Source organism: Neophocaena asiaeorientalis, unplaced genomic scaffold (assembly GCF_003031525.2).
Source record: "Neophocaena asiaeorientalis asiaeorientalis breed wild unplaced genomic scaffold, Neophocaena_asiaeorientalis_V1.1 scaffold409, whole genome shotgun sequence".
Classification (NCBI taxonomy): Eukaryota; Metazoa; Chordata; class Mammalia; order Artiodactyla; family Phocoenidae; genus Neophocaena; species Neophocaena asiaeorientalis.
In genome coordinates, this window is record NW_020175208.1 from 707577 (window position 1) to 729930 (window position 22354).

The window sequence follows — 22354 nt, forward strand, 5'->3', positions numbered from 1 at the left end:
TCTCCTTCCCTTTTGTGTATGTTACTGTTTTTTCTAATGAGGTTATGACCAAAGAATTCCAGAGGTGAGTGACCCTCTAGAGTTAAGGCAACCACATACAGGAAGGCAGGACTTGCAGAGGGAAGGGGCAAGCAATGAGAGAGTGGCTATTCCGATTTTTACAAATGTAGGCTGCTGTTTTTCTATGACCCTCCCTGATGCTACAAGGGATGAAGATGTAGTCAGGGGAAATGTCTGGGCCAGGGTGTGCCCAGGACTAGAGATGAGGTCTCCCGATTGCTAACTAGCATGGGAGAAGGGGTGAGGAGCCAAGGTATGTGATTGCCATCTATACCCAGACAGGGAATAGCCCTGAGTCGACTCACGTGGTCAACCCTCTGGTGCACAATAAGCCGTCGGGCAGGGTGGCTTTGGGGTCAAAAGCCTGGATTCAAGTTCTAACTCAGGCTCCACTACCAAACTGCTCAGTGAACGTAAGCAAATTTAGTTCCCTCATCTGTAAAAATGGGGATAACAACTGAACTTACCTTACAGGACTATTGTGGAATTGACTGAATTAGTCCAAGTAACGAGCTTAGAGCTCTTAATTTTTCAATAATAGTCACAGGTTTTAAGACTTACTTGATCTTTCCATTGGGACAACTAACAAAATAAATTACAAATGGGTTAAAGTACATGGACAAAACGATACAAACACAATTTGAAAAGAGCAACAGAAGAAACCATAGGGTAAATATTGGTAAACTGGAATATATAAAAGTGAAAATTACTTGAGGTTCAAAAATATTATAAGGAAAAGGAAAATATAAAAGATAAGCTAAAAATTGCAATGCGTTCGATAGCTGAAGAATTAATATCCTTAATATATTTAAAAGTTTAAATCTATAAGAAGAAAATGAGTACATATATCAAGAGAAAATATATACATCAAGTAATATAAGTAAAAGGAAGTTCTGTTTCTCAGTTAAGAAAAGTGCAAAAAAATCATAATGAAATTTATAATACTCAGTGTTAGCATGCAAGGAAACTGATGCTATTGATGTAAATGTGTATTTCTTTAAATTTTTTGGCAGGCAACTTGAAAATATATGCCAAAGTCCATGAAATGGACCTTAAAAATGTCTCTCTGATCATTCAACATCTAAAAATTTATAAGGTATCAGAAATAATTCAACATAGCATTATTTTTAAAAAAAGTGTTAAACCGACAACAACCCAGATTCCCAACAAAGAGGGTAATGTTTAAAATATCTAGTTTTTTTATGGGTTATCTTCAAAGAATGTTTAATGACCATAAATCTCAGACCCAAAGCTAAGGAGACAAAATGAGAACACAAAGACATTTGTGACAAAACCCCAAATTTGGAAAAAATACGTGTGTAGGTTTATATTAAAAAGTGTGGAAGAAAAGTAAAAGTCCATAAGGAAAAAAAATTATGACGTTAATAGTAATGACGGCGGGGGCGGGGATTATGACGTTAATAATAATTATCTCGGGATGGGAATTTGCGTTTTTTTGATTCCCAGTACTTTTCTGTATTTTACAAGTTTCCTGTAATTTGTTCAGGAGGAAAAAACGTTATATTGGAGAGATTAATTGATCGACTGAATGATTAGTTATGGACAGTGTCGGATGTTTCCGCCACTTTTCAGGTTTGACTCCGCTTTCCGCCACAGACCTTTTGGTCCTTCTCAGGTCTTCCACCCAGGCGCCAATAGAATGAGGGGTAATATATAATACTAGATTACCTGGGGTCTTCGTACTGCAAAAACACCCATGTGCTAAGGTTTGCCGATTCACTGGGGACCAGGAGCTCTCAAGGGACAGGGCTGCAGACTCCGATCACTTTGCGGACCCCCTCTAACGCGCGCAGCCGCACTGCAGCGTTCGCGTCTCCGGGACAGGTTAGACCCAGAGCTCACCAGATCCCGGTAAACTGGGACCGTGCCGCTTTTTACGTCACCGTAGGGGTTCTGCTCCACGGGAAAAAGGGCCAGAACTGCTGCCTTAAATGCGCTTTTGTGTCATCCGCTAGCTAACCTCGGGCCACAGCACGCCCCCCCTACTGCAAACTACCACCATTCTAGGTGTGTTTTCCCACATGTAACCCATTTACAGAGTCTCCTCGTGGGCATCATTAATTAGGACGCTTTGCAGTTTACAAACCACCTCACACAACTCCGGCTTCCAAACACAGCTTAAAAGATGACATTTCGTGCACAGTAGCGTTAAAATTCAAGATATTTAACCTTCACACCAGAGTCCTAAGGACGTCCTGTAACATCAAACCCAGTTGTAGCTAAAAAGCACACCTCGAGCCAGCCAGGAGTCGAACCTAGAATCTTCTGATCCGTAGTCAGACGCGTTATCCATTGCGCCACTGGCCCCGCACTAGCAAAAATAGCACTGTAGCATAGATCACGCCTTACGCAGCTACAACAGGCTCCCCGACACTAGCGCTGCGCTTCGCCCCTGCACCGGGCGTCACGGCGCTAGTCCACAGCTCCCAAGGCTCCGCCTTTTCCCCACCACGCGCTCCGCCAATCCGCAGCGGTGACGTCACGGCGCTCTTCGGCGCACTCCCATCCACCGCATCGGACTGCGCCTTTAGCGTTCTATAGCGCGCGCGCTAAGTTTGTCCACGGTCGCCTCCCGTTCGGGAGCAGCCCGGCCGGGCAGGGAGAGGAGGTGGGACGAGGCGGGGCGTTGCGGCCGCCGTGCCAGGGTGACCGGTTTCGCTGTATTCGAGGTGGCGGGGCGGGTGGAAAGAGCAGGGAGGAGGCCGTGGTGCAGGATGGCGGCAACAACCTACGAGCGGCTGAAGCTGTGAGTTCCGCGGGCCGGAAGCCGTTGCCCGAAGGGGTCTGCGGGGCGGCGGGTGGGGCGGCAGGTGTGGGCCGCCGGCAGCGGGGAGGCTTCTTGAGTTCCGGGGCTGCGGGCCGGGTGTGGGAACCCCGCGCGCTCCTCGCCTTACTTGCCGGGCGCGGCCGCTCGCGGCGCCGCGCCCGAGTTGCCACAGGCCCGGGAGCGGCTGTCCCGCCAGCTTTTCTCCGCTCAACTCGGCCTCAGAGCCCACGGCAAGGGACCGAAGCTGCGCACCGTCTTCCGGCGAGCCCGGCTCGCCGTTTGGATGCAGCCCTTCGGGGCACGCTCCTCCCCACTTTATTTTATTTTTTATTGTTTGGAGAGGTGGCGGCTAAATTTATCCTTATTGCTTAGGAGAGAAAACGAGAAGTTTTTTTTTATTTCATGGACCCATAGCAGCATGTTAGAGGCCACACACAAATGGATAAACCTTTATCTGGGCATTGAAGCCTTCGTGACCGGTCTTGAGGATGCATGAAAAATTTAAAGTACAGTCAGTACTCTTAAGGTCCTAAAAGGTTTACTTGTCTTTAAATATTATACCGCCATATTATACCGCCCAAGCATAAAGAAGATTGTTAAGTCCACGTGGACAGTCAGGGGCTACTGTCGAGAATTTTGGCCCTGTAAATTGACTTTTCGGTAAAGCCAAGCTCTTGAGGCTCTGAGAAATAGGCTCTGGTTGTTAGAGTTGTAAATTAGGTATTTGTAGGGTTTGGGGTTCGTCCTGGGTTTAAAACAAAAGCAAAAACATGTATTTCCCTTAGCATTACTATCAGCCCCTATGCTTTTCTTGTCTGTGAATAACTTTGTTCTACTCACTTTGTGTTTAATGCTTTACCTCTAGACTGAAAATCCAGTGACCACATCTCAAAGTCTTTGGCAGCAGCAGCAGATGTGATTATTGAGAAGCTTATCTATCCCTAAATAAGTTAAAACATCTTGGGACTTAGGCACAGTTATCGCATTTCCTATACAAGGATATGAGGACATCAAGATGTGGTTTCGGCATTTCCTATGCTCCCCAGAACCTCAAGCTCACTTAACTTTCTGGAAGGTTCAGTTAAAAGTTAGGGCTGCAGAATTGGAAGTGAGGCCATCTCGACATCAGATGTTTTGCATAAAAGAAGATTACTTTTTCCTCAGCCCACCCCCCTCACCACTTATCTTCACTGTAATTCCCTTGAAAAACCCCAGCTGCACACTTCCCTCCATATTTTCCTTGTTAGATTTCCTTATTCTCTCCCGGTTCCCCATCACAGGGTGATCACCTTGTTGGTGAATGAGTCTAGGAAAGTGTCTTTGACTGAGGTACTGGCGGGGCCAGTGTCACGTGTGCTGTGTTGGCTAATTAGGTTATTGTTGTCTACCTGATAGTCACTAAAGGGTTTTAATGTGATCCTACACCAGGTCTCAGTTGTGTTTAAGAAATATGGAGCCTTGGCTTGATTGCCGCTCAGCGTTAGGTTACGAAATGCAATCGAATTTTCCTGTGGCAAAGATTGAATGGGATGGAGAACTTGAGAGTTATGATGATAACTGCCAAGGAGGCAATAAATACACTAGTCCAGACCTTAAAAAAAAAAAAAAAGCTCTATATCCATAAAAGAGAAAGGAAATTTGGCACTGAAGTGGTGACGCTGATGCTTTTGTATTGATTTTTGTGAGAAGTGGAAACTATAAATTTGTTTGGGGGAGAAAGTAAATCTGGGGTTATATGAAAGTCATTCTCTAATTTTTCAGTGCTTAACTTTTTTCCCTGAAAAAAAATAGTTCTAAATGCTCCTGTAAATGAAGATACAACTTTTTTACAACTTTGTTTTTCTTTGCCAAGGAGTTTGTGAGTTGGAGTCTCTGCTCATTTCGTTTGGCCCTTGCTGCTCTGAGGCGTGGTTTTAAAATGTGGCCTCCGACCTAAGGTGTATTCTTTTTTAGATGCATTGGAGGTGGAAGTGGTTTCTGATCCATATAAGAATTATAGGACATAATGGCCATTTGTAAAAGTGCCTAGAGATATGTTTTAAGGAAGATCCGTACAAGAGATAGTTTGATTATTGTATTATGAAAGTATTGTTATTGGGTTTATTTAAATATCGAAGTGCTTGGGATTTTAAAAATTTGTTCTGTGTTATGCCATACATTTTTTCTAGTCCATCTCTGTCCTGTGGTGTTCACCTTCCTAATGCCCTAAGTTTCATCCTCTACTGTCCCGCTTACAATCTCCAGTTCCATTTTATTGACTTACAGGAATAAGCCCACATTTCTTAGCCACCTGTATTCTAGCCTCTTCACAGTCTATCCCCTAACCTTATTTCCCGTAACTGCCCAGTGCTTTTTTTTCTTCTTTTTTTTCCCTTTCACCAGACTTGGCCACCCTCTTTTTGCTTCAAGCTTGGGCTTATTTTGATCTTTCTATCCAGAATGTTTTCTTCCTCTCTTCCCCTCTTTACATGCTGATCACATCTATGGTAGAGCCGAGACAACTCTGGTTTTTTAAGTCAGAACAGACTTAGATTTATTTAGACTTAGATTCACCTGCTATTTGCTGTGTGTCCTGACCATGTTACTTAATCTCTCTGAATGGGGTTTTCATCTGTAAAATGGGAACGTTTCTACTTCACAGTATTATAAGGACTGAAAGAGCATAGATGAAGCCAGCATACTTAACAGATACTCCTTGTCTCTGCGAAGCCTTTTTTCCAATGTCTTTTCCTTCACTGAGCTCCCATAACAGTCTACTGTCACAGGAACTAGACACCAAACGTCTACATGAGTTTTCACATTCTGTCTCTTATGATTCGTTAGCAGTGTACTTACTGTCTGATGGACACGAGGACTGAAAGAATGATCGAGCCATAGCACTGTTTGAACCACTCACTTTGCTGCCTAGAAATGATGAAGTCATTAATAAATACTTTGTTTCTCCAACTAGGTTACAAATATGTAGAACATATTAGAAACACCTTAACATTGATTTCTTCTCTAGTCCTCAGTTCCTAACGTAAAGCCTGGTGCATTGCAGGTCCTCAGTGGATCACCTAAGTAAATGAAAAGAACTTTCCAGTAGTCCTCGGACATGGTATAGAAATGAGTTACTTAACAACTGAAAATAATTGACATGTTCATTATGGATTTTTGATGTAGAAAACAATATTGATTTAAACATCCAGGCAGTTCTTAATATTCCTATTTTGCAACTCCTTTTTTCATTTAAAATCATTTGTGTAAGCCTTTGTAATGTCAAACAGTGATAAGTTTGAAATTGCAAGACAATTAACAGAAATCCATGATTGGAAACCTTTAAAGCATTTTTTTTTCCTTTTAAAGGTCAGGTGAAAAAAGTATAAGGCAGAAAGTGAATCAGGTTGCAGCTTCTATCTGAAGAAACATTGTTTCTTCAGTTAAGAATGGACTTTCTTTTTAAAACATTGTCATAGCTGTGAGGTCAGCCAAGGGAGAGGTGATAGAATCCTGAGGACGGATATAAACTAAGCAATTCTGTGATGAAGATATATGTAGTTTATACAGTCCAGTGAACATTCAGATTACTCACACATCTCTCTTCTTGACTGCCTTCATCCAATTCCACCTCATCTCTTTTCTTTGAGTTTGTTTTTGAAGTGTAATTGACCTACAATGCTATGTTAATTCTTGGTACACAAGATAGTGATTTGGTATTTTTGTACATTTAAAAATGGTCACCATGATAAGTCTTGTTATGATATGTCATCATACGAAGATATTACATAGTTATTGACTGTATCTCCACAGTGTACGTTTCATACCCTTGACTCATTTACTATGTTTTATAACTGGAAGTTTGTACCTTTTAATCTCCCTCACCTATTCCTTTCCTTTCCCTACCTACCTCCACTCCGGCGACCCTCTGTTCTCTGTAACTCTAACTCTGCTTCTGTTTTGTTTGTTCACTTGTTTTTTAGATTCCATGTATAGGTAAAATCATACAGTGTTTGTCTTTCTCTTTCTGACTTATTTTACTTAGCATAATACCCTGTCGGTCCATTGGTTGTTGCAAATGGCAAGATTTCATTGCTTTGTTATGGCTGAGTAATATTCTGGTGTGTGTGTGTGTGTGTGTGTGTGTGTGTGGGGGTGTGTGTGTGTGTGGGGGTGTGTGTGTGTGTGGGGGTGTGTGTGTGTGTGGGGGTGTGTGTGTGTGTGGGGGTGTGTGTGTGTGTGTATCTCATACATGTTTTTTATCCATTCATCTATTGATGGGCACTTGGGTTGCTTCCATATCTTGGCTTTTGTAAACAGTGTTGCATTGAACATAAAGGTACGTATATCTTTTCTAATTTGTGTTTTGTTTTCTGTAGATAATTAGGAATGGAATTGCTGGATCATATGGTAGTTCCATTTTTAATTTTTTGAGGAAGTGCCATACTCTTTTCCATAGTGGCTGCCCTAACTTACCAACGGTGCAGTGTTCCCTTTTCTTGACATTGTCGCCAACACTTATTGTATTTGTTGTCTTTTTGATAATAGCCATTCTGACAGGTGAGAGGTGGTATCTCATCGTGGTTTTGATTTGCATTTCCTTCATGATTAGTGGTGTTGAGCATCTTTTCATGTGCCTATTGGCCATCTGAATATCTTCTTTGGAAAAATGTCTGTTCAGATCCTCTGCCCATGTTTTACTCATGTTGTTCATTTTTTTTAAAACTTTATTTATTTTTTAATTTATTTTTGGCTGCTTTGGGTCTTCACTGCTGCGCACGGGCTTTCTCTAGTTGCTGCACGTGTACTTCTCATTGCAGTGGCTTCTTTTGTTGCGGAGCACAGGCTCTAGGCACGCGGGCTTCAGTAGTTGTGGCATGAGAGCTCAGTAGTTGTGGCTCGCAGGCTCTAGAGCTCAGGCTCAATAGTTGTGGTGCACGGGCTTAGTTGCTCTGCAGCATGTGGGACCAGGGCTCGAACCCATGTCCCCTGAATTGGCAGGCGGATTCTTAACCACTGCACCACCAGGGAAGTCCCTGTTCATTTTTTTTTTGGATCTTGAGTTGTTTGAGTTCTTTCAATATTTTGGATATTAACTCCTTATCAGATGTATCATTTGAAAATATCTTCTCCCAGTCAGTAGGCTGCCTTTTTGTTTTATTGATAGTTTCCTTCACTGTGCAAAAGCTTTTTAGTTTGATGTAGTTACTTTTGTTTATTTTTGCTTTTGTTTCCCTTGCCTGAGGAGACATATCCAAAAAAAATATTACTAAGACTGATGTCAGAAAGCATCCTGCCTCTGTTTTCTTCTAGAGGTTTTATGGTTTCAGGTCTTACGTTTAAGTCTTTAATCCATTTTGAATTTACTTTTGTGCATAGTGTGAGAGAGTAGTCCATTTTGATTATTTTGCATGTAGCAATCTCGTTTTCCAAGCACGCTGTCCTGGAGAATGTTCCATGTGCACTTGAAAGAAGTTCTTTCTTTTTGTTAATGTGTATATCTTATAGATTTTTGGTTTGTGGTTACAGTGAGGTTTATATATAGCAGTCTGTCTGTCTATGATTATTTTAAGCTGCTGATCTCTTACATCAGACACATTTTAACAACCCTGCATTTTTGCTCCTCTCCTCCTCCTTGCCCCGCATGTTTACTCTTTTGATATCATCTTTTATATCTTTTTGTTTCGTGTATCCCTTAACTACTTATTGTGGATGTAGGTGATTTTACTGGCTATATCCACTGGCTGCAGAGCTCATGGTGTCCCAGAGCTCGTGTTGGCCTGCTGGTGGGCAGAGCCCGGGCCCAGGGGGCTGGGCTCGGTCCTGATATGGCAGGCTGTGGGACTGCGGTGGTCTTGGGGCTGTTGTCTCTCCACTGGTGTGTGGGGCAGGGACCTAGGGCATCCCAGGGTTGGTGCCTACACATGAGTGGGTGAGGCTGGTCCTAGGGCTAGTGCCAGCCCACTGGTGGGCTGAGCTGGGTCCCAGGGTCTCTGGTGGCAGGATCCTGGGGCTAGTACTGGGACCCTGGTGTCTAGGGGTGGTCCTGTGCCCTTTGGTGGACAGGGCTGGGTCTTGGGGCATAAGAGAGCATGTCTGCTGGTGGGTAGGTAGGGCTGTGTCTCTGCCTGGCTAGTTGATTGGCCTGAGGTGTCCCTGGTACTGATGCTGATGGAGCCAGTGTAGGCAGTGGGTGGGGCCAGGTCCTTGTGCTAGTAAGCTAGAAGGAGGACTCCAAAATGGCACTTGCCACCCCCAGTGTCCTTGTGGTAGAGTGAGCTTCTAAAGATGGCTGCCACCATCTTTGTCCCCAGGGTGAGCCAGTTGCCTCCTGCCTCTCCAGGATCAGCAGGTGAATCTGACCTAGGCTCCTTTCATATTTTTGCTTCGGTCCTGGGTCCTGGAGCATGTGAGATTTTGTGTGTGTCCTTTAAGAGTGGAGTCTCTTATTTCCCACAGCCCTTTGGCTCTTCTGAAAGTAAGTTCCACTGGCCTTCAAAGCCAAACATTCTAGGGGCTCATCTTTCTGATGTAGGAACCCCGAGCTGGAGAGCCCGATGTGAGGCTGGACCCCTCGCCCCTTGGGGAGAGCCTCTGCAGTTGTAATTATCCTCCCATTTGTGGGTCGCCCCCACTGTGGTATGGGTCTTGGTTACACTGGCTCTCCTCCCCTCCTGCCCGTTTTGTTGTTCCTTTTTTATATCTTTAGTTGTAGAAGATCTCTTCTGCTAGTCTTCCAGTTTTTCTCATCAGTAGTTGCTCTGTAAAGAGCTGTAATTTGGTGTGCCTGTGGGAAGAGGTGAGGCCAAGGTCTTCCTGCTCTGCCATCTTGGCCACACATCTCCATGGGCCTTTATTTTCAAAGCTTAATAGGCTTTGAAGTCCATGGTCTCTGGGATCAAGAAGAGAGAGTGCAAGCTCATGCCTATTTTGATATATCTTCCAAAATATGTGTCATCTTAACAGAAACTAGGACTCTGGGTTGATATCAAATCCCCTGTCTTGAAAGAAACTAGGTAGTATTCCTGTTCTGTTAGTTAATAGTTGATACCTATTGGATTCTGATAACCTCACCAGTTTATTGTAGTATACAGTATTACTTTGAACTTTAGAGATTTGATATCAACAGCATAGTTAATGACCAGATAATCTTCTTGGAGGGAATTTCTTTAACTTCTAAGATCTATTTCATAAATAAGTAATGTGAGAGAGTTTTACTGAAATGAGAAACATCACACCAGTTGAGGGCCATTCTTTTTGCAACAGGGAGAAGATTTTGCCTAGATATTTGTTCATCACTGAGTCTTCTGTCTTGGTTTCCATGTACTTATTACATTGAGAACTTAGCAGAGCCTGTTGACTGGTTAATTTTGGAAAAACTCCAGGCAGAACTTGGTGTTAGTGATACTTTGTAGACTTTCTATTTAGAGAACACCCTGCTTCCTCTTTCTCTTCTTATAAGTTACAGTATAACTTCAAATCCAGTTAAAATTTGACCTCTCATGATCTTTCCTTAGCTAAGAGAAAAGAAACAATTTTTAAAATTCCGTTTATTCTGTCACTGAGCCAAAGAAAACATTAGTTAAGGGCCATATAGAAATAACAACTTAATGTATGTGTCTTCTGACTAATTATGTTCTATTCTCTAAGAAAATTGAGCTTTTACTATCTTGTGTGAGAATACCAATGGGAATGGATAAACTTAGAGTCCTTGTCTGCAGAGGCTTGGTAGCCTGTTTGGTGAAGATTTTTTTTTTAATAAATAAATAAATTTATTTATTTGTGGCTGCATCGGGTCTTTGTTGTTGGATCTTCATTGCTGTGTGCAGGCTTTCTCTAGTTAAGGCGAGTGGGGTCTACTCTTTGTTGTGGTGTGCGGGCTTCTCATTGTGGTGGCTTGTTGCAGAGCTCGGGCTGTAGGCGCACGGGCTTCAGTAGTTGTGTCACGCAGGGTCAGTAGTTGTGGCGCATGGGCTTAGTTGCTCTGCGGCATGTGGGATCTTCCCAGACCAGGGGTCGAACCCATGTCCCCTGCATTGGCAGGCGGATTCTTAACCACTGCGCCACCAGGGAAGTCCCTGGTGAAGATTTAAAAACAAAAATAACAATAAAACCATAACCCCAGCAAAAATTATACCCTGAATGTTTACTCAAGTGTTTCTGACTGTAAGTGCTAGAGAGTTAAAGTTAATTTCATGAGCTTTTGAAATGAAACCTGGGAGCATAAAGCTTACAGAATAAAATTTATTACATAAAACACACTTCAGATCAGTATTAAGGCCAATTAAACAATGGTGGGAAATGGAAGGAGGGAAAGGAGAAGAGGAAGGCAGCAAAGGCATATGTAGATAGCTGAGTTGGGATGACACTTGCTGTTATTAGTTGGATGAATTAGAGCGATTACTTGTAATTAGTCTTAGAAATGTTGATTAGCTGGCAGTCTCTGTTCATATCTCCAATTCTTGCTCCAATTCTTAAGCCATTTTCAATAACATTTATCAGAGCAGCCTGGTGGCAGCACCAGCAACTTAGATTCTAGCAACATCTCTCTGAGAGGTAAGACCCAGCAAAGGTCCCAGAGCCCTTAGGCTAGATAGAACTCTTTACCTTGATCCACAATTACTCTTATTTTTGTTCTTTTAACACCTTTTTAAGCTTAATTTTTATTATAATCTGAGTATATGGTTTAAAGCTAAGTAACACAAAGCTTAAATATTAAAAGAGCACTTTTCAGCACTCCCAACTCCCACTGTCCCAGAGGCATCTATCAATACTTTCATTTTTTTACAATGTTTATTTATTTAGGTTGTGCTGGGTCTTAGTTGTGGCATGCAGACTCTTAGTTGTGGCATGTGAACTCTTCGTTGTGGCATGTGAACTCTTAGTTGCAGAATGCGGGATATAGTTCCCTGACAAGTGATTGAACCCGGGCCCCCTGCATTGGGAGCGTGGAGTCTTACCCGCTGGATCATCAGGGAAGTCCCAGTATTTTCATGTTTTTAAGCAGTTTCTTCTGGTATTTTGCTTTACACTTCTAAACAACATGCTTATACTGCTATTTCCTGATTTGTTTTTCAGTTTCAGTCATACGATGACTTTTTACTTCAGAAGATGAGAATTTAGCTTTTATACCTCTCTTCCTTTTCTCCTCTCAGTGTGGTTATTCAGTGTTCACATTATTATGGTTGTGTAGGTATGACTCAAAGGAAGTCAGTAATGTATTATAATTACATTTCCTTATAAAAATGCTTTGTTTTTCCTTGAATTAAAAAGTTTGCTTGACTTTTCTTTAATGTACCTGTTGCTAATTAATCTTCAGTCTCTGGGACAGCAGTAAAACTCCTCTGCAGATGGTAACTGTCAATTCATCTTCTTCTGTGAGGCTTACCTCCAGGAGCCCTATCCCCTCTCCTTTAATCTGGACTGTCTGTTCTTTAGGCCTGTTGCATTAACCATCATCATGAGAATTTCTTTTACCTCTCTCCTGTTTTGAATTCCAAGTCTAACTTGATTTACTCCGTGTCGATGAAACAACTTTTCCTTCTTTCCAAGGAAGAGTGAAAGAGAAGTATCTTTTGAGATATTGCACATCTGAAAATGCTTTCATTCTGTCCTCACGTTTATTTGTTAGTGTGACTAAGTAGAGAATTCCCAGAAATTATTATCCTTCAGAATTTTAAAGACCTTGCTGTTGAATAGTCCAATGTGTTGCTGTTGAATAATCCAATAGTGTGGCTGTTGAATATTTCAGCACTTCTTTCTTAGTTTTTTTTTTTTCTGGAAACTTTGGGATTGTATCTCTATGGTATTTTGAGTTTTACACTTAATGTGCCTCTGTGTGTGTGTGTGTGTTTCATATATTTGGTGGGCCTTTTACATCTGGAAACTTGTCCTTTGGCTTGAGGTTTCTTCTTTGTTTTTGCACTATTTCTTTGATAAATTTTTTTCTTGTGTACTCTCCTGGAATTCCTGCTAAGTGGATGCTGAACATCCTGGATTGTACCCCTCTCTTTCTTCCTGTCTTCTCTCCCCCTCCTGTCTCTTTCCATCTCCCCCTTTCTTCCTTCCTATGCTTTTCCGTTTTACAGCTCTTATCTTTTTATTCTGTTCTCAAGGAGAGTTCTTCAGTTTTATTTTCCAGTCCTTCTACTGAATATTCAAATAATTATTTCTGCCGTCAGTCCAAAAACATATTCTTGCTTGCTGAATCTCCTTCTCCCCCCCTCCCCCTCCTTCTTTTTGGTATTTTTGTTTCATGAGTGCAATGTCTTCTCTCTCAGGCTACCAGTTATAAATGTGTTTTGAAGTTTTATTCTGTTCTCAGCATAGTTTGTTTACCCAAAGTTATTTTTCTCTTTGTTTCGTTCTGTGTCTTCTGTGATGGAAGCTTAGCTCAAATATCTGGTGATCCTCGGTTGTCATTTCATGTTTGAGAATGAGGCACTAAAAAATGGATTGGAAGGGTCTGTTTGTGGGTCAGGATTTGTCAATTGGTGGCCTTCGCTAGAGTGATTGTGCAGGAACTCAACTGTTTCTTTGGGGGAGGTGCCCTAAATGTCAGCATTTGCAGGTCTTGTCTTTTGGGCTAGTAAGTTTCTTCAGAGACAGTATTCATAGTTCTTTCGGGAGTTGGGGGAGTGGGATGCTTGGCTTTTAGCCTTCTGGGAACCTGGCAGAGGAAGAGGGTGGATGATTTTCCCAATCTGTAAGCAGACCTTCTCTGTGTCTCCAGACTTTACTTGACTCACTGTGGTCCTCAGCTGTGCCTGGTTTCTGGAGTTCAGGTCTTCTCTTGTTGAACTGCTGTAAGCATTAAATCATATGGTTAGGGAGGTACCTGGACTCTAGGTTTGGGTAGGGATCTGATTGTTCCTTACACAGACTTTGAACCACCTTACTCTTACCCCCAACCCTGCAGTTAATCTCACTGCCCCACCTCATCCCCAACCCAAGTCCTTAGTTCTTGAGGCTTTTCAGCACTCTACAGCTGGAGTCTGCTTACTTTGTTGGCTCTCACCCCATAGGCAGTTAGATTCTGTAGTAACTTAATTAGCCCATTTCTAAGCACTTTTCTTCTTCCACACCTGCATTTGAATGACTAGTATCTGCCCTACAGCCTGCACCCACCTCTTGGTACTACCCAGATTCCATCTTCTGAAAGAATATCAAGGCTTTTTCTCTGGAGGGTTTTCACTCTTGGAAATTCATTTCATTCTACTTCGATTACAAAGCTAATTTGTTGATCTTCTCATTTCACATGTACCTAGCCAGACTGGAAGTGTTATATATAGTATATTTCACCTTCATATAAAAGAAATTTTCATTTCTAACTTTGTAATTTTAAGGATTTTGAACACATAGTGAGGTTATTAACTTTGACTGCGATTATTAGGAATGTAACTATTTCTGTGGCTGTATATTTTTTGTATATGATTTAAAGTCTTAATTCAAGATGTATATATATATTAAAAAAAATAAGTTGATTTGCAGCTGCATTGGGTCTTCATTGCAGTGTGTGGGCTTTCTCTAGTTGTGGCGGGCAGGGGCTACTCTTCGTTGTGGTGCGTTGGCTTCTCATTGCAGTGGCTTCTTGTCGTGGAGCACGAGCTCTAGGTGTGCGGGCTCAGTCGTTATGGCTCATGGGCTTAGTTGCTCCGCGGCATGTGGGATCTTCCCAGACCAGGGCTCGAACCCGTGTCCCCTGCATTGGCAGGTGTATGCTTAACCACTGCTCAGCCAGGGAAGTCCCCAAGATGTATGTATTTTTTCAGTGTTCCACACCCTTCCAGATCAGTTTTAAATTTAAATGTCAAGTTGGGAAAAATTTTTTAATTGCTTATATTAGGGATACTTTTTGTTCCATGTATATTTTGAAATATATTTATTTATGTATTTATATATATTTTTTACATAATTATACATATTAAAATTTTAATAATTTTTCTGCTCTTATAAATATTTGATTTTATAATAAATTTCACTGACTCAAAGGTATCTGTTAGGTAACACACCAAAACTTGTATATGGAAACAAGTATGATTTTTTTAAATTCATTGACTTCATTCAAATAATTTATTTTTATGGTAGAAGTTTTGCAGGTGAGAAGCTTAAATACATTGGTTTTAGGGCCCCGTCAGTTACCAAAATTCAAGGATGCTCAAGTTCCGTATATAAGTGGCGTAGTGTTTACTTATAACCTATGTACATCCTCCTGTATATTTGAAATCATCTCTATATTATAATACCTAATACAATGTAAATGTTATGTAAATAGTTGCAAATACAATGTAAATACTATGTAAATGGTTGTAAATACAATGTAAATGTTATGCTGGTGTTCAGCAAATTCTAGTTTTGCTTTTTTGGAACTTTCTGGAATTTTTTTTTCTTGAGTATTTTCAATCCACTGTTGGTTGAATCCACCCTTGTGGAACCCATGGATAAGGAGGACCTACTGTATATAGATACAAGAAGTCAAAGTATAAGAGGGTGGAGTTATTGAGGGAACACAGTATGCATTTCTCTACTGGCTGTTCATTTAGATGCAAGCTTTGTGTTTTTGTCCACTGTATTGAAAAAGTGGAGGAATTTGATTTCTGAGATTGTATGTTGATAATCATCTCTTATATTAAGAATAACATTAGTTATTAAAGAAGTAACACTATTTGTGTGAAGTAAACTGTGGTAGCTTCCCCCTCCCCAAATACAGCTGTGAATTTAGAAGAGCTTAGGGCCCTGAGCAATATGAAGAAGATGGATATAATAAAACCCAGGGACTTCACTCGTGGTCAGAACTGTGTAGCATTCATCAGCCTTTGTCTCAAATGTAAAACTAAAGCGGCTGAGTAGGAGCAGTGGTGATGGCTTTGTCAAGAGACTGAGACAGCAGAAGAGAAAACTAAAGCTCAGTGGTCTGAGGTCATTTAGTAAAAAAAATAATGCCGCCATTTCGTGGAGTCTCTTCTTAGTGCCAGGCATGTCACACATATTCTCTCATTTACCCTCACCGATCACTTACCACTTTTTAATAGAGAGAAAGCTGAGCTGGGAAGTTCAGTGTTTGTTCAGGGACTCATACAAGTAAGCATGGAGTTGGAATTCAAACCAGGTTTGTAAGAGCTTAAAACCTGTAATTTTTTCACCATACTGTGTTACTGGAGTTTGAAGGCATCATCTTTTGGTAGGATGGCCCAGAAATTGATGTGTTCAAGATCCTAGTCAGTCAGGAAAACATTGTTACTTATACTTAGGTTAAGACATAAGGAAAAAACCTTGGTTTAATAAAATATAAATTAAAGACACTCCATTAAAAATGGTTTTTAAAATGTTTTATCACTTAGAAACTCACACACCAGGTATCAAACTCAATTGAAGGAAACATCTCTTTGTTTTGTTCCAGGAAGATAAAGTGTTTTTGTGTTTTGGCCAGGGGTTAATGTGGAGATTATTTCATTCCAGGAGGGATTTGATCACTGTAGTAGTTTTCTATTGCTGCTGTACCAAATTACCATAAGCTTAGAAACTTTAAACAATACAAATGTATTATCTCTTAGTTACTGTCGTTCAGAAGTCCAATATGAATCTCACTGGGCTAAAATCACGTTTCATAGTGGAGGCTCTGAGGAAGAATCCAGCTCATTCAGGGTGTTGACCAAATCCATTTTCTTGTGGTTGTTGGACTAAGGTCCCTGTTTTCTTGCTGGCTGTCAGCCTGAGGCCACTCTCCTGTCCCTGCACGTGACCTCAACATCTCAGGAACTACCAACAACTTGTCACATCCTTCTCATGATTGAAATCTTCATTGTAGGAAAGCATTTCCCATTGTAGGAAAGCATTTCACGTGACTCTTTCAGATCCTGAGCCTGTTTAAGACCTGGAAATGCAGTGGGACATCTGATGCACAGGCATTTAAACAGCATTTAAAAGATTGGGGGTTGTTAGGGTGTGGAGGGATTCTAAAGAGTGAGGCTTATAAAATGCCCTCTGATTTAGAGAAAGAATTTTTTCCAAAGGCTTTTATAAAGAAGTCTTGTTTTTCAGGTCTACGTTTTGTTTAAAATTTTTGTTTCTATTTGGTACTTGTTTTTTTATTTATCACCTACCTCCTTGGCCCTAGTACTTGTGTAATGCTTAGCACATGGTAGCTTTTCAAAAAATTTATTGACTTACTCCTGGAGTGCAACTTACCCTTGCACAAAACATCTTCAGATATGGACTGATGTGTTGGATTTTTTTTTTTTTTTAATGATTCGAGACTAGAGGTGAACTATCCTATGACTAGATTGTCTGGAAGTTTTTTATACTTCCTGTAGTTTGTTTCAGGACCTCTCACTTTGCCTCTTTTTATAGGTTTATTGAAGCATAGTTGACATATAATAAACTGCACATATTTAAAGCATGCACTTTGATACATTTTGATATATTTTACACCTGTGAAACCATCACCAGTATCAAATGAATACAGTCATTACCCTTAAAAGTTTCCTTGTCTGTAATCACTCCCGTTTTCCCTTCTTTGTGCAAGTTAAACATACAACTACAGTATGACCCAGCCATTCCACTTCTAAGTAGTCATCCAAGAGAAAGGATGCATATGTCTGCCTTAAGACTAGAATGTTCATAGAAGCTTTATTCATAATATCCTAAACTGGAAATGGCACAGATGTCCATCAGCAAGTGAATGGATAAACAAATTGTGATATATCCATACAGTGGACTACTATTCAGGAATAAAAAGGAACATATATTTAGTTTGAATTGAAGACTGCCATATTTGAAGCAGATTTGTTTCCTTTGTTGCATTTCTTATTTTGTATTAAAATTGACTTTCATTTCCTTGGCATACCCCATTCCCACCCCATGGAGGAAATATTAAGAAGTTAGTGATAGATGAACCATAAAAGGATGTAAGTTATATTTGGATAATTAAGGGTTGATTATTCCTCAAAAACTTATAAGTCAAAAATGGTCAGTATAGTTTGTTCTGCTACAGGACTTGTTTCTGTAACACCAAATAGATTATACATGGTCAGTAAGTAAGAAATGATGGGGCTTCCCTGGTGGCGCAGTGGTTGAGAGTCCGCCTGCCGATGCAGGGGATACGGGTTCGTGCCCCGGTCCGGGAAGATCCCACATGCCGCGGAGCGGCTGGGCCCGTGAGCCTTGGCCGCTGAGCCTGCGCATCCGGAGCGTGTGCTCCGCAACGGGAGAGGCCACAGCAGTGAGAGGCCCGCATATCGGAAAAAAAAAAAAAAAAAAGAAATGATGTCAGTGATGGTGTGTGGGTTTATTATATAAGATTTTTCATTGGCAAGAAGAGTAGAACAGAGGGAGTAGAATTTAAAAGGAAAGGAAAAAGCCCTCAGATTGGCTGCTGCACAGACAGATGTTCTTTCAAGTGTGGTTTAAGAACAGCAGAGATTAGTCCCTGGAAAAACAAACAAGCTAGTTCTCGCCCCAACTCTGGTCAGCTCCTGGAGGCCCTCCATACCTGCGGGTTCCGTACCTGCAGGTTCCAACTTGGTTGAATCCACGGTTGCAGAGGGCTGACTGTACTGCACCATTTAATATGAGGGACTTGAGCATCCACAGATTTTGGTATCTGGAACCAATCCCCGGCAGATACTTGTATTTACTCCTGTGCCCACCTTAACAACAGCCTCAGTCTCCATTGTTTTAGTGCCTGCAAATCTTTATTTTAACTTTATTTAGTTTTTGTTGATTGTTATTTCCTGAGGCAGTCCCCAGCCATGCTGAATTGCTTGCCTGGAGTTATCCGTCGTACCTCCTGAGGAGCCAACTGTTAATTTTTCTTGGACTCAGGTTACAAAGTTGCATAAATTGAGTACTCTGCTAATTGTACCCCCTTTATTTTTTAGTTTGCAGGATGCGGGTTTTTTTTTCAAGAACACATCAGTGGCATTCAAACAAAATACAAAAATGTTAAAGTAGTTTATTTATTTATTTTTTTTGTGGTACGTGGGCCTCTCACTGCTGTGGCCTCTCCCGTTGCGGAGCACAGGCTCTGGACGCACAGGCTCAGCGGCCATGGCTCACGGGCCCAGCTGCTCCGCAGCATGTGGGATCTTCCCGGACCGGGTCATGAACCCGTGTCCCCTGCATCGGCAGGCGGACTCTCAACCACTGCGCCACCAGGGAAGCCCTAAAGTAGTTTATTTTAAACAATTTCCTGGAAATGTGTTTCTTAGTGTTTTTAGCTAATACTTAAATCTTGGTTACTATGTGTCAAGTGTTCTAAATGCTTATCAAAGAGTATCTCATTTTATCCTCACATCAATGCAATTTAATGAGTCTGGTATTATCCTTATTTTATGGATAAGGGAACTGAGGAACACAGGGGAGGAGTAACATGCCCAAGTTCACACAGCACAGTCTGGTTCCATAGAATGTGCTCCTGACTACTGTGCTACATTGCCTTCTGCACCATGTTGAGTATAAATTAGATTTTAGTATGATTTTCTTACGTAAGTCAGAGTGGTAGTTTTACAGCGAATTAAAACCGTATCAGCATTAAATTAGGTGAAAAGAGTTGCAGTGAACACATAAGGACAGCATAATAGCTTTATCTATTCAGAAGCTGGGAAAATGTCATTTTTTTTTTTTTTGGCGGTACGCGGGCCTCTCACTGTTGTGACCTCTCCCGTTGCGGAGCACAGGCTCTGGACGCGCAGGCTCAGCAACCATGGCTCACGGGCCCAGCCGCGCCGCGGCATGTGGGATCCTCCCGGACCGGGGCACAAATCCGTGTCCCCTGCATCGGCGGGCGGACTTTCAACCAATGCGCCACCAGGGAAGCCCAATGATGTCAAATTTAAACACTGTTCAATTGTTATAACAGGTTTTTTTGGAAGTCTTCATTTCACTTCGTTATTTATGGTTTTAAATTTCTTCTTAGGCATATCACACCTGAAAAATTTTATGTGGAAGCTTGTGATGATGGAGCAGATGATGTACTTATCATCGACCGTGTGTCCACAGAAGTTACACTCTCAGGTATTTCATGGCCAGATTTAGAAGTGTCTAGAAAGAGTTTACACTTAAGTTGCAATAGTTAAATTAATGAGATCCATGTGAGTGTGTGGATATCTGAGTGTCTTCTTAGAAAATTTTAATTCTTGCTACCTCATTTGATTTTTATGCATTAATTTTATACTTTTTCCTTTTCATGAAAAGGAGAAATGATCTTGAAAATTTTAGGTAGCATTTTACTATTCATAAGGATTTAAAAACTTTCTTTATTTGTTCCCTTATCAATACCGTAACAGGATTGGTTTTGTTGGTATGTTAGGTTCCTTTCTAGCTGTAAGATTTGAATTATTTGAGTGTGAGAAAGTTGTTTTAGCATTAAGTGTGTGGAATGTTAACAGCTGATTTGGTTTTGAAAATATTCATGACTATGAGGATAATTTAATAAATGAAAAATAATATATACATCACTGGGTAAAACTTGTGTTTTAGGCAGAATGATTTTCCTAAGCTTTATCTATCTATCTTATCTATCAATCCAGTTATAATTTAGCTTTGCTTCTCTGGGGTGTGAAAAGCAACTTGTTTTTCAATTGTGTGGAACACTGATTTCTGACTAGATTAATGTGAAGTAATTTTGGTAACGAATTAATGTATCATGTGATATCACATTTAGAATTTCATATGTTTAAAAATTTACCTCTAGATAGTGTTCTGTATTAATTTTTTTCTGAAGGGCAGTATTTGAGTAACCATAGAGTAGGCATTCGGTAAATGGTAAATATCCTTTGAACGGATTAAGTGAAACATGAAAATATTTTGCATAGGATACTAAAGTGTAAGAAAGGTAGGACTATAAATCTCCATTTCCTTGGTTGTCTGCTTTTTCTGGTAAGCTTTTCCTTTGACCAAATAAAGTAAGAGCTGTTTTAGTTTGATAATTTGGCATTTCCTGTGACTGTTGCTTGGTGACTGCTCTCTCAGAATAGCTGACTGATTTTAACCACCCTTAGTGTACTTCTGAAATTTAGTCCCACTACTTCTTTATAACATATTGATTCAACCCAGTGTCTTTTTTGGAGGGGAGGCGGGCTGGGGGTGGTGGGCCTTGCCACGAGGATCTTAGTTCCCCGACCAGGGATCCATCCCGTGCCTCCGGCAGTGGAAGCTGGACCACCAGAGAATTCCCTACCACCTAGTGTCTTATAAAAACTTTAGTATGGATGTATTTTCAATTATTTTTTGTCCTTTCAGTGACATTTTATTTGTAAGTAGGGAATGCAGACCCATTTGAGTGGACAAAGCTAAAGGTTTTGAATAGTTTGGATGTAAAAATGATAAGCAAACAGTCATTGGTAGACACATGAAGAGATACTTTGACCTGAAGCTAGTGATGATGAGGGGCTGTCCATCACAGTTTCTCTGGCAGTTTCCTTTTACCATTGGGAATACAAACCATTGCCACCGAAAGAGGAATTTTTTTTCTTCCCTGAAAAACCAACATAGTCTTAGGAATTATCATAGTGTTATTGCTATTATGCTCCAGTTAATGTAACTTACAGCTGTATCAGTAGTACATTTATGTTTATCAATGATCTCAGTATATTCAGAATCTTCTCTGAGCTTTAAACTGCACTGGTATTTCCATTTTTCATGGTAATTAATTATGGCATAGTATTGCTAAGTAAATTGAATTATTGAGAGAAACAAGTGAATTTTAGACCTTATTCAGAATTAGTTTATTTAGAAAAACAGGACTGCCTTTAAGAAACAGGACTGGAGTTCACAGCAGTGTTTCAAAATGGGTCCCAGGCTGATAATTAAACTGTGACTGAAAGAAAAATTTTATAGCCACATAGGTTTGGAAAACTTTGAATTAAACAGTGGAACAGCTTTCGTTTACTGTAGGCTTTCTCAGAGCCTTTAATTTCCTACTGTGCATTGTGACTCTGGGAGAAGGAGTAGAGTTAGTATAGATGTAGCAAAATAAGTTTCTTTGACTGGGAGACCCTACCCCCCCCCCCCTTTTTGGGCATTATTCCCTAAACTAGAGTTGTACAAAATATGTTTTGTGAAACATGTTGGCTTAAAGTTTAACAACTGTGAAATGAACCTTGTAATGTAAGGTAGTCTTTATTAATAATGGCATTATTGATAAAATCGCAGCTAATGATATTGCCTCCCTGGATACCTGTATCAGTTTCTTTTAGACGTGAACAGGAGGCTTTTCCTTCCTCCTCCCCTCTTGAATCTTGGCCTCCATGTCTCACATTCTTATTAGGGAATTAGGCAAGTCCTTTTTTTGCATTCCATTTGTTGCATGTTGAGATTAAAATCTTGTTTCAACTTCCATTTACTTTCTAATTCTCTTAAAGGGGTAAAGATTTGGTTTCTGACAAGAGGTTGAATAAATTTGGTTGAAAATTGGCATTGGAAATAACCCTTAATTTACGTAATGAGGTTGCTGAAGCATGTTACTTTTGGCACCATATTCTAGACAGGCAGAGACCTTTATATGTAACATGGACATCATTGTTTTATATT

General features: G+C 40.7%; 1 protein-coding gene and 1 non-coding gene across 3 annotated transcripts in view; one reads left to right on the forward strand and one right to left on the reverse strand.

The window, feature by feature from the left end:
* Window positions 1-2315: 2315 nt before the first annotated feature.
* TRNAR-ACG (transfer RNA arginine (anticodon ACG)) lies at window positions 2316-2388 on the reverse strand. Its single transcript has one exon. It is a non-coding gene; the product is annotated as a tRNA-Arg (tRNA).
* A 308-nt stretch (window positions 2389-2696) lies between these two features.
* Window positions 2697-22354, forward strand: part of SACM1L (SAC1 like phosphatidylinositide phosphatase) — a 57219-nt gene continuing 37561 nt past the window's right edge. The window contains exons 1-2 of one of the 2 annotated variants that reach the window (XM_024765256.1): window positions 2697-2827; window positions 19740-19837. In XM_024765256.1, coding sequence (XP_024621024.1) covers window positions 2796-2827; window positions 19740-19837 — 130 coding nt within the window. In that variant the 5' untranslated portion in view covers window positions 2697-2795. Of the gene's footprint in view, window positions 2828-19739; window positions 19838-22354 lie in introns of those variants that run through there. The other variant, XM_024765257.1, reaches the window with a different exon arrangement.